This window comes from Oncorhynchus mykiss, chromosome 27, assembly GCF_013265735.2.
Source record: "Oncorhynchus mykiss isolate Arlee chromosome 27, USDA_OmykA_1.1, whole genome shotgun sequence".
Classification (NCBI taxonomy): Eukaryota; Metazoa; Chordata; class Actinopteri; order Salmoniformes; family Salmonidae; genus Oncorhynchus; species Oncorhynchus mykiss.
In genome coordinates this window covers 10,293,890-10,305,824 of record NC_048591.1, presented here as the reverse complement: position 1 = coordinate 10,305,824, position 11,935 = coordinate 10,293,890, and the positions used below count along the sequence as shown (strand labels likewise).

General features: G+C 43.8%; 1 protein-coding gene across 4 annotated transcripts; it reads right to left on the bottom strand.

Annotated features, from left to right (window-relative positions):
• Window positions 1-5,969: 5,969 nt before the first annotated feature.
• Window positions 5,970-11,846, bottom strand: LOC100136196 (14-3-3E1 protein). 4 transcript variants are annotated; one of them, XM_021586894.2, is made up of 7 exons: window positions 11,531-11,846; window positions 10,035-10,234; window positions 9,665-9,771; window positions 8,931-9,137; window positions 8,665-8,801; window positions 8,150-8,197; window positions 5,970-7,011 (listed from the first exon to the last, which is right to left on the bottom strand). In XM_021586894.2, exons 1-6 carry the CDS (start codon window positions 11,592-11,594, stop codon window positions 8,190-8,192), a joined length of 723 nt encoding a protein of 240 aa, XP_021442569.1. In that variant the 5' UTR covers window positions 11,595-11,846; the 3' UTR covers window positions 5,970-7,011; window positions 8,150-8,189.
• Window positions 11,847-11,935: the final 89 nt, after the last annotated feature.

Genomic DNA, 11,935 nt, shown 5'->3' with positions numbered 1-11,935 from the left:
CAGTATAATTGATGTCTATGCACACCAGATCGCTGTGGCGCAGTGCACTCTGGGTTAGCCCGGGTATCAGGGTTTCCTCCTGGACCCATGCATCCTGTCTCGGGACGTTCTCAACATTCACAGGGTAAACACCGGAGGAACCCACTCTGCTTCCCCACATTTCCCCTGGATATACAACTGGGAGGCACGCGTACACACCACATGCCTCCCCCACCTCTCCAAAAAGAAATAAGGGACTTGTGTTTCTAGTGTCTTCGGTTTCCTCTCCCCAAGGGGTGCACTAATTAATGAAGACAGGCAGAGGAGAGTAGGCCAGGGGGATCAGAGAGAGGCTGGAAGCAGCGACATTGTGACCATATCACTGTCTGCGGTGACAGAATGGTGTAAAAACACACACACAGATTGATGACCCCGTTGATCTTTGCTGTGACACTGACTGCCCTCAGTGCTCTGTGACCCCTCCCAAGGTTCCTGTTTGTTCCCTCGACCAGCATCCTCTCAGCATCCTCTCAGAATCACACCCTTTAAAAGCTGCCCTCCCTGGACCACTGACATCTTGGCAACTCAGCCATGCCACCACAAAATATGAATTATCAACACTGATATGGATGGAACAGCAACGATAGACTGTGTTTTGCTGAGTCTGGAGTTACAGCATGGTTTTGGGTGTATGATTGGGGAAGGAATAATGGCTCTATATTACTGTATGTTTTGGGTCATCAATATGGTCAGTCAGTGGTGGGATTTGTGGTGAGGGTGACTGAGAATATGTATAGAAACTGATTGTGGTTGTGTTGAGTAGTGTTTTGGAGAACGTGTTTGCGCTCTAGTGGGCAGTCTCTTCTGTAACTTCTACGTTACTGTTCCTTCTTATCCTCAATCACAGTGTTCCCTAGATGTGTGTGCTCATTTCAGCCTTGTGTACGGCCTTGTGAACATGCAGCTATGTGTGTGAGAGCACGGCTATTTGTACATGTGGTGGTCGTGGGCCATTGGTGTGTGCCTTCCTATAGTGTCTGGGGGGCTGCTGAGAGGGGAAGTGACAGTGACACACATCCTTTGACCCGCGCTCAAGGTATTCCTGATTGCTGGGCATCAACAGGAAACAGTGGCGTTGACGCAGCAAGTCCTCAGGCTGGGCTCAGCCTAGCAGACTGTTGTGGACGGGAAGAGAGAGAGAGAACACACACAGACGTCCCTGAAACATACTGGGAAGAACAAGAACTGTTACAGAAGGCAACCATGAATGCCCTCTCAAGCCTTTATATATGTTGTAGTTTGTTTAAAGGGTGATCGTGGGGCGGCAGGGTAGCCTAGTGGTTAGAGCGTTGGACTAGTAACCGGAAGGTTGCGAGTTCAAACCCCCGAGCTGACAAGGTACAAATCTGTCGTTCTGCCCCTGAACAGGCAGTTAACCCACCCACCAGGCCGTCATTGAAAATAAGAATTTGTTCTTAACTGACTTGCCTGGTTAAATAAAGGTAAAATAAAAATAAAAAAATAAAATCGTTAATAGTGTACTTTTGGGAGATGTTTTTCAAGGGTATAGTTTGTTGTTTATGCTGATCACCGATCAGATATTATATGTTTCCAATTAAACAATCCAGAAGATGGTTATTAATTAACAGAAGACAGGTTCAAGGTCCTTTGGCCGAAGGTTTATAAACACACTTCCTCTTTCTTTTTTTTCTCAATGCTGTCCATCCCTTAACACACAAGGTGAAGGAGGCCCATCTCTCTCTGTCTCTCTGTCTCTCTCTCTATGCTGGTCTAAACTGTTTTTCATGTCCTATCTGCTCACACTGGAAGGGTGATATGAGGTGTGTTTGTGTGTGTGTGTCAGAACCTGCAGCTGGTGTTACGGTAGTGTGTGTCAAGGTGAGCCAGGCGCAGTGGGAGAACTACACAAGGGGCCAGTGTTCCTGAACTAGGCGCGGACACAACTTGTCACTTACAGAGAAGTCTGTAAGGAAGTAGAGAGGGAATTGCATCCTGTTTGTGTGAGAGAGAGAGAGAGTTATGGGACAATCTCTGAGTAAAGGGCACGTGGCCATGGCGACGAGAAAGGGCAGGGAGTGGTAGGGCAGCGGTTCAAGAACATACTGTGTACTGAAGTTAACAAACTGGGATAGGCTAGTGCTATATCACAGTGTTGACTGGAAATAGCCATGTCTACTTTTATCCCTAAAAAAGGAAATCCCTAATATTTCCATGCCGTTTGTTCCTTCAGTCTGCTCAAAAGCAGTTATCAACCTCGACAACACAGGATTCAGCAGCGCCGTTTCCACAGGAAAGCACAGGACGCCGAATAGGCTACCACTCAAACACCAGCCCAAAGAACTGTCCTTACACTACAGCACAGACTTCACTCTTATTTCCCCAGAAATGTTCTGATTGTATTTGTCCAAAAGATTAATAAAATATTAATTTTAATTAGATTACACAGTATTTTTTAAATTATCTTTCTTACATTTCCCCTACAGTAGGTTATATTTGCCATAAAAACTTTGAGCCGATTTGAGCGAATCTTTTTTTATCTAGCTCTAGCAATTGCTGCCCTCTTGTGGTTTCAGATAAAAACACAGCTTTAGTCACACGATGAGTCTTACAATGAATGTTGGAATTAATGATGGTGTCATGGTAAATCTATTGTGCACACAAATCTGAAGCCTCCACTGAAGTTAGAAGAAGGAAATCACACCCCGCCAGTTGAGACCAGAACCCACCAATGTATAGCTCAAGAAGACTACAAGCAACTATAGGCCTAAGCCGAGCAGTTAGTAGCTAGGTGACTAGTCTCCATACACACTAGGTAAGCAACACACAGAAGAAAAAACAGTGTTTCTAATGAGAAGGACTGAAGTATGAATGCTGAGAAAATCAATAAAAAAAACTTTTTGAAAAGGCATATTTTAGTTCTGCAGTATACCAGGTAATGATTCTATGAAAGAACAGTGTTCCCTTTTGGCCCAATGCATAAATGTTGCCAGCACTGAAGAGCCCGGTCTTTGAGTGTTCCTCTGCATCATGGAAGGCATATTGAAGAGAAGAAGTGCAGAAAGGTGAGTGAAGTACCTCTTAATCAGGCTCCATTCAAATGGCATTTTCTGTTTGCTCCATAGGACATTAGAGTGAATCAGTCGCGTATTGACCGTACACATCAGATACATAGACTGAGTGTACAAAACATTAGGAACACCTTCATAATATTGAGTTGCACCCTGTTTTACTCTCAGAACAGCCTCAATTTGTCCGGCATGGACTCTACAAGGTGTCGAAAGCCCACGCCGGCCCATGTTGACTCCAATGCTTCCCACAGTTGTGTCAAGTTGGTTGGATGTCCTTTGGGTGGTGGACCATTCATGATGCGCTTAAATCTTTTGTCTTGCCCATTCACCCTCTGAATGGCACACACATAATCCATGTCTCAATTGTCTCAAGGCTTAAACATCTTTCTTTAACCGGTCTCCTTCCCCTCATCTACACTGATTTAAGAAGTGACGTCATAACGTTTTGATAAACTCTGTGTACAACATGATTGGTGATAAAAATCCATCTCCTATTTGACATGTCAACTTATCATCTACAGCCGTCCTAGGTCTGCTGTAGGGGGAGTGGGGAAATGAAGAGAAAAACAGAGTGTGAGGAAAAGGACTGTCAGTCCATCGATATTTGACCCTCAGGTAAGGTTAGACCTATTCCTAGCTTGGGATCATCATAATTACAAAATATTTCCACAAGTGTCATATTTTCACAAATGTCTTACCTGTTTTCTATTTCTGACAACGTAATACACGCACAGTCAATGGATCAGCTTTGATCTCTTCTCTCAAATATCTAATGCAGTTTAACTTGAGTTTCAGTGGAAGCAGCCTCTGTATGTACACATCTTGTCCTCCAGGGGGTGCTAGAGAAGTTGCTCTGTGACCAGTGAGGCGGGAGAGGAGAGTCTGGACAGCATACGCACACAGTTGTATGAGCTGGAGAATGCTGTAAGACTGCCTTATTATACATTGAATACTCACTGAAGAGTTGGCACTGTCTTTAACACTATCTTTAACAATACTGACTCACATTCAACCAATAACAGAGCGGTAAACACCAACCAATGGAGGCAAGGGTGTGTCCATCCAAGACATATGTCGATTTGACCTGCCAATGAACTTCAGACAGCTGGAGAGTGGGTTGGATGGATGTGCCCGGGATCAATTCAGAATGTGAGATCTGTCATTCATTCATTTGGTGGAAGTGACAAGATTTTGGAGGTCATTCTCTTGTCTTTCTGTGTGTCCCAGCCAGGCCTCTCTCCACAGGGCTATCTCTGCAGGTTCTGTCGAGTGTGTAAGCGAAGAAGCAACCCCTACAGGAGACTCTTTGAGAAGTTTGATAAGGACAGGGATGGACTGCTTTCTCTCAAGGTAAATCCAAATCAAATTGCATCATGTAAGGTGGCTCCCCCACCGCAGCGGATGGCCCGAGAGGAGCCCTCACCAGCAGGCGCCGACCCAGCAGAAACAATAGTTAGACCGACTCGTTCATGGATGAAATGTGAGAATCTAAATCCGTTTAAAATGTATAATCCTGTTACAAAATACTATGTGCAAAACAGCATCTGTGGACAAATCTATATCGAATCACAATTTACAGACCACGTACAATGGGCTGTGTCTCTGTATTGCAGGAAATGGAACGTGGCATATGCGACCTGTACATGGCCGATGTCACCGCTGGGCAGCTCCAGCGGCCGGTGGTATTGATTGACGCAGATGCAAAATCACGCTTCGACTGTGTGTCATTCTGCGCATTCATGTGCCCTGTCTGAAAGATTATTTCACTCCACTTTAAATGTCAGTCAGTCTTGTGATTGACACACAACCAACTGTCAAATGACAAAATAAACACACCAGGTGCATTCATATGAATGAGATGAACTCGCTCACTTTCGCATAAAGAACAAACCATCAAGAAAAGACCAGCAAATATATATCCTTATATTCTTGAAGGTTACTACTATTAACACTGGGTTAAATCAACACTTGAAATATCAACTTAAAATTAGCACTGGTAATACATCTGGAGGAAAATGGTGAAAATGACCGTTTGGAAGAGGCAGACTTCAGCTCACTGATGGGAAAGCTCTTCTACTACAACATTTCACCTCCAACAACTAGACCGTTGTTAATGATTTCAAGACTTAACGTGTTCAAACAAACCTAGACCAGCACCTCAAAGGGAAGTTGCAGACTTGATGGGGCTTTCTTTATAGACACTGGCTGTTGAGACGAGGGCCCCTGTAACCTAATTGCAGACTTGATGGGGCTTTCTTTATAGACACTGGCTGTTGAGACAAGGGCCCCTGTAACCTAGTTGCAGACTTGATGGGGCTTTCTTTATAGACACTGGCTGTTGAGACGAGGGCCCCTGTAACCTAGTTGGGGTCTTACTGTCATCGGTCACCTGTCACCTGTCATCGGTGTCAATTTATAAAAGCGTTTAGTAGGATTATTTGTCCCCTTTCATTTGAATAAATGTGTCAAAGCCAACATTCTTGTAATGTAGGCCTACCTATTTCCCTGGTATACAAGTAAAGCACTGTTTATGTATATGACAAGCGCTAGCAAATCAATGCAATCCATCATTACAATTGTTTAAACTTAATCTTCAACAACAACAAAAAAACTCCCATTTAGGGATTTAGTGTAGGGGCCAACCAACCGTGAGCTCTGTGGTAGTGTTCGAAACCACCTCGTCCATCTCCAACCTTCCTCCGGTGCCATCTCAAATGACAGTGACTTCACGTGGCCTACCGAAAGCCAATGTGCACACATCCAACAGGCATCCATTTTGCGAGTCATTTCTAACCCATGTTTAAAACACCCAATTCCATGGCTTTACGCCGACCATAAACATTCAGTAAAAAAAAACTTGAGTAGCACGAACTCAATCGCTTGATGAAATCAACACCAGACTTTTAGGTATGTTTAATTTAGATTGTTTAATGTTAATTCCATGCTGTGTTTCAGTAAGAACAATACAGGTGCTCTATCTGTGGCTCCAGTCAGATATCCAGTAGTACAAATTAGCTTTAAGTTACACATAATGCAGCAAAAAGAAGAACATGAACAATGTAAAAGGAAAGAGGCAGAAAAACTATTCATTAACTCATCATGCAGGCTTGAAATCATCTACTCAGAACCCTGTCATTTTGCAACAGAAGCCAATCGAGAGCCGTTTCCTCACTAAAACACCACAATGCTCCCTTGGATTTTTAAAACCGCTACCAGCCACCATCTGAAATCAGCAAGTACGCACAATACAGTATTTTAGCACAAAGTACAATCCAAAACGTCACAATAGAATCACTATGGTGTAAAAGTTAAGCATTTTTTGCTCCACGTGGATATCAAGAATTTTGCCGACTTCCTCTGAAAAACTAAAGTTAAGAAGAGCACTTTGTTTAGACTTGCCCTTCGAAGGTTTAACGATTTGCATCTCTTTCACTAACACAGAAATATTACAGCTCCCACAACTAATAGACATATCAGTAATAAAAGTTCATTTCTGTAATTACATTAAGAAAAAAAATTCTCAAAATACATCCAGCAACTGATAAAATATTGAGGAAAGAGCAAAAACAAAAACAATACAATAATGAAGATAAATCAGAAATGCTTGTACCAAGAAAAATAAAATTATCCAGGGACTCTGTCTTTCCAAAATTGTATGTCGTCTCAATTAAGTGGTATTTATATTTAAATTGAATTAAAAAGGGCAACAAAAAAAAAATGTTAATGAAGAGAACTGATTATCTCTAAGACCCTGGGGGTCAGAGCTGCAGAGAGCCGCTGTCACTTGGGCGTGGTGGCTCCTGTTGGGACTGTTTTTTGTTTTTTTCATTTTGGGGGAGGGGAGTGTGTGGAGGCGGGAGGGGTCTCAAGTTGGCTGTGAGGTCTTACTGGGGCTCGTCCTCCACATCTTGCAGCGCCTCTTTGTTCTGTTGTTCTTCACCTGCTTGAAAACAAGAGAAAACGGACGGTGAGGGCTGGGCTTTCACGTTATTTACAAGAGACAACCCTCAGTCTAGGTGATCAAAATCAGTGTCCAAACAGAGATGCTGTGGAAGTATTGCATTACTCCTGTGACAGTTTTAACCTAGTCTCCAAAGTTGCAGGTGGACAAGCCAAAATGAGCCCAGTGGTGGTTTCATTCAGTGTGCCACATGTCACATCTTCGCACATGCAGTGAAACTTCAACCACTAACTATGACCTCGTAGAGCATATCAAAACGCACTCGTGTGGGGCTTCAAATAAAACAGGACATATCAGAGTAACTAAAAAGCTTTCGAATTAAAAGTCATGTTTGGGCAACGCTTGACGACAACCTGATAGATTGCTTCCGTTTATAATTGAGAAGCAAGTTTTATTTGTGAATTTCTCCTTAGCCATCTAGCTAATGCAGTAACATACAATATTTAAATCCCTCTTGATAAATCTGCCCAAGACTCTATACCCAAGTACTATATTCCCAACATTAGCCACTATATTGTACTGGCGTTCCGTTCCTAGTGAGACAACTGTCTATTTGTGTCATGCTACAGGACGCCAGGCAGACAGAATGACACAGCGATTACGGGACTGGATGTAGATAAATGTCACCCAGTCAAAGACAGACATACAGCCGCTCAACAACTGGTGCCATGCTGTTAGTCCTCCAGTCTCCACGATACACGGCTCACACGATAGCTACGGAGATCAGGCACCATCCATCAAAAGACCAGGCAGGCGACGACAGAGCGCCAGACTCTACACACAAACCAATGTGCTAACTTGGTGAGACACCTTGCAGCCCCACGGAGAAAGATCGTCACCTTGTACCCACAGAGCTGTCCTACAGAACCCAATAATCTGTCAGCTGTCCGAGACACGTGGAAATCAGCACGTGAAAAAAGACAATTGCTCCAAATAAATGCATTGCTGATACACCAGTGATTGTTTTTAATCACCACGTAGAAGGAAAATTCATGACGCAGTGTGTGAACATACAACTTTCCCCGTGACAAACTGATGATGGGTGAGTGGCGTTGCTGTGAGTTAGTAGTGAAGGGGGACAGAACACAAACGGGTCAAACCAGATGCAGAAAACACTTACAAAGTACAGATTATGGGAAATAAACAGCTGTTTTGTTCCGTTAGGATTCTACACAAACGGAAGGAGAGAGATGAGAGATGAGTCCGACATTATGATGAAGGTTGAAGAAGCTTCAACTCTAGGGGGGGGGGGGGGGGGGAACCACTAAGCAATGCGGAAGGAACTGCAAGGTGAGAGGCACAAGGTTGGGTTAGAGACTGACGGAGAACGGAGACGTTAGCGTAATGATCCACGTCAGCAGCTCTGAAAAGAGCCGAATAACCAACAGCACACAACTCAACAACATTGAGGGCTACACTCTTGTGGTAGGATAGCATCCGTATACAAACATATTGTAATGGACTAGCTTTGTTTTTGTGTTAAATGGCAACGGCTAAGTGCTGTAATATTGTAAACATACCTCAGACTGGAGGAATTGAGCATGCTCTCAAACCATTTCCCCCCTTCGTAATATGACCAACTTCCTCCGTGCATTCTAAAAAGTCTGAGTGAGGGGGCCTCTCACTCACGCTTACCATCTCCCTGCATGTCTGAAGTCCATAGTGTCAGGTTGTCGCGTAACAACTGCATGATTAGTGTGGAGTCCTTGTAGCTTTCTTCGCTCAGCGTGTCCAGCTCTGCGATGGCGTCATCGAACGCAGCCTTCGCCAACCTGCAGTCCAAACACGAGCATTATGTCACACTTGTATCAAGAGAATAGGTCACCGTATTGAATCCACATTTAGAAAATGAGATATTTGAAGTAAGAAGCCTATCAAGGGAGAGCCGCGGAGGTACTTGCCTGCAGGCGCGGTCGGGCGAGTTGAGGATTTCATAGTAAAATACGGAGAAGTTAAGAGCAAGGCCTAGGCGAATGGGGTGTGTAGGTGGCAGTTCAATCATGGCGATGTCGCTCGCAGCTTTGTAGGCGACCAAACTGTTCTCGGCAGCCTCCTTCCTGTCGTTCCCGGTGGCAAACTCAGCCAGATACCTGTGGTAATCGCCTTTCCTGAGGGAAGAGCAAGGCGGAGAGGTATCAGTGGGCCACCGTGGTGTAAAAGATGAGCAACAAATGGATGGAGGAAAAATGTCAGACAAGCCGGAATTCCTGATTTAGCAGGAGGAAGCACAAACCCTGCTCTATGCTTTATTCTAGAGCCATTAAGAGTTTTTCAGATGGGACGTTACCGGGGGTCCTGACTGTGGTCACTAAAGATCCCATGGCACTTAAGAGTAGGGGTGTTAACCCCGGTGTCCTGGCTAAATTCTTAATCTGGCCTTTATACCATCGAGGCCACCTAATCATGCCCGGTTTACAATTGGCTCATTCACCCTCCCTCCTCTCCCCTGTAACCATTCCCTAGGTCATTGCTGTAAATGACAATGTGTTCTCAGTCAACTTACTGGGTAAAATAAGGGTTAAATAAAATAAATACAAATAGTTGTGGAATACTATTCTAATAGGGTCTTTAAAAAAACACCAAGAACCATCTACCAAGCATCTATTCCCAAACAAGTGAAGAGGCTCGTTCGTACATTTTGTAGTAGAAGACCTTGGACTCTCCCGTGTTGGCAGCTGGAATAAGGTGCTTGTCCAGCACATCCAAAATGTCATTACAGATTGACTTCAGCTCGTTCTCAACCTGCAGGAGAAAATGACTCAATGAATAACCAGCCACTGGCACAATGTTAGGCACAACAAGCAACACTCAACAATACACAAATGGTATCATTCAGGTGAATTAGCCTAAATAATTTTTTATCATTCACAATTTTCTCCAGTAGAAACGCTACCATATTGATTTAAGAGTGCTGCAGGTCAAATGCTTCTCCCATCGTGTCAGATCTCTCTCGCACCAGTTCTACACGAATGCACTCAGTGACTCAGACTTCTGGGCTTACTCACTGTTTGCCTGTATTCCCGGATCATTTTCAATTTGTCTTCTCCACCCTTGTTTTCTTCCCTTTGTTCAATACTGCTGATTATCCTCCATGATGCTCTCCTCGCCCCAATGACATTTTTGTAGGCCACTGATAGTAGGTTTCGCTCCTCGACTGTTAGTTCCACATCCAACCCGGCCACTCTTTTCATGGACTCCACCATTTCTGTGGGGAGCAGAGAGGAAGTCGTAAGTAATTGGGGCTGAAAGATCATAAACAAAATAAAACCACGGGACAAAGTTTGATGACTTCAGAGTTTTTTTTCCCTTCCCTTTTATGAAGTTACAGATTTTAATTTCTCAACTTAACAATACAATCCCAATCATACAAAGTCCTATTTACAAGCATCTCTGGGCCTGTATTCACAGAGTCTCAGAGTAGATCTATGATACATTTTGCCTAATCGATCATAATGAATGTGAATAAGGACAGGTGATACATGATTCTAGGTCAGTTTGCCTACTCTGATGTGCCAAATAAATACAGGTTCTTGATCATAAGATCTTGGAAGGTAGTGTCTGCTGCAACATTTAGGCTTAATTCAGCCATGCCGAGGCATTCATTCTACAAGACTACATCTATACCCAATCAATGTATACCCAGTGACATGGTACATAACCATACCTTTCAGAAACAGATAGTTACATCAGTGTCAAGAATGAGAGCAGCATGTCTGTGAATAATCGCATTTAATTTGAGGGTGAAGTAAAGTAGCTAAACTGGTTTTACTTCGGGGCAAATCAAAGCTGCATGTGGCCAGCCAGACAGACATGACCATGCCCTGTAATAACACATCTAAAAACAGCTTCTGCTTCATGCCAATTGACAGGCACGTTAGCTAGCTTGCTAACGTAGCTACCTACGTCAAAAATTGCTTATCATTGGGGTAGGTTTTGTTTCGGGTGAGTCTTCGATACGTCACACCCAGATAGCAGGCTATGGCTAACGTTGGACCACGATAAGTTTAGTAAACTAGGGTAGGGTATTTGGCAGGCCAACAGGTTTACATATTTCGATTGCTATCTAGTACTGTAGTGTATGTTTACATTGGCTGACATCATTGTTTGGGAAAAGTAATCCCCACGTAGCTAGCACATATAAACGTTAGTTGGCTAACGCGTTAACTAACTACCACCCCACTTGCTTGCTAACGTTAGCAACCTAGCTCTCGCACCATCAATAATCCGCCATTTTGTATTCTCTTTAAATGAATCATATATTTAAACAAATCTGGTTAAGTGGCTATCGTATTGGCTAATTAACGTTAGCTACACAGCTAGCTAGTTAAGCTAATGCGATAGCTCACGTTAGCGCACTGACTTCACCGTCGAGGCCCCCCCGCAAGAGGGAGGATGAGTGAGTGCAAGTGGTAGCTACTAGCTAGCTAACGTTAGCTAACTGGTGAAAAAAAAACCCAGGAACGAACATGTCCCTCCATCGAATAATACAATTGTCTCTTACCGTCATATCTCTCAGCCTGTTCGGCGAGTTTTGCCTGATATACTAACTCATCCCGATCGCCCATTTTGTTCCGAGTGTCGAATAGTCTAGTTTAACTGACAAATTGCTATAAAGGCTCGACAGTAGCTGCTACTAGGTCAATCTGTCGGCGGTTCCTGGAAAATCAACGGATAGATCAGTGGCGTTTCCACCCCACCGGTTGTACTGGAGTAAAAAAAAATGGCGAAAATCTACATCCGGGAACCTTCCACACCACACACGCATTACCTCCATTGAGGATCACCCCTTGCTCAGAAAAAACCCTCCCATTTTTACACGGCTTGGCAACCAGTGACTCCAGACATTTACATTTCCACCCACAGTACCATTATCATGATGAGCATGATCACGCCAAAATCCGCGGCC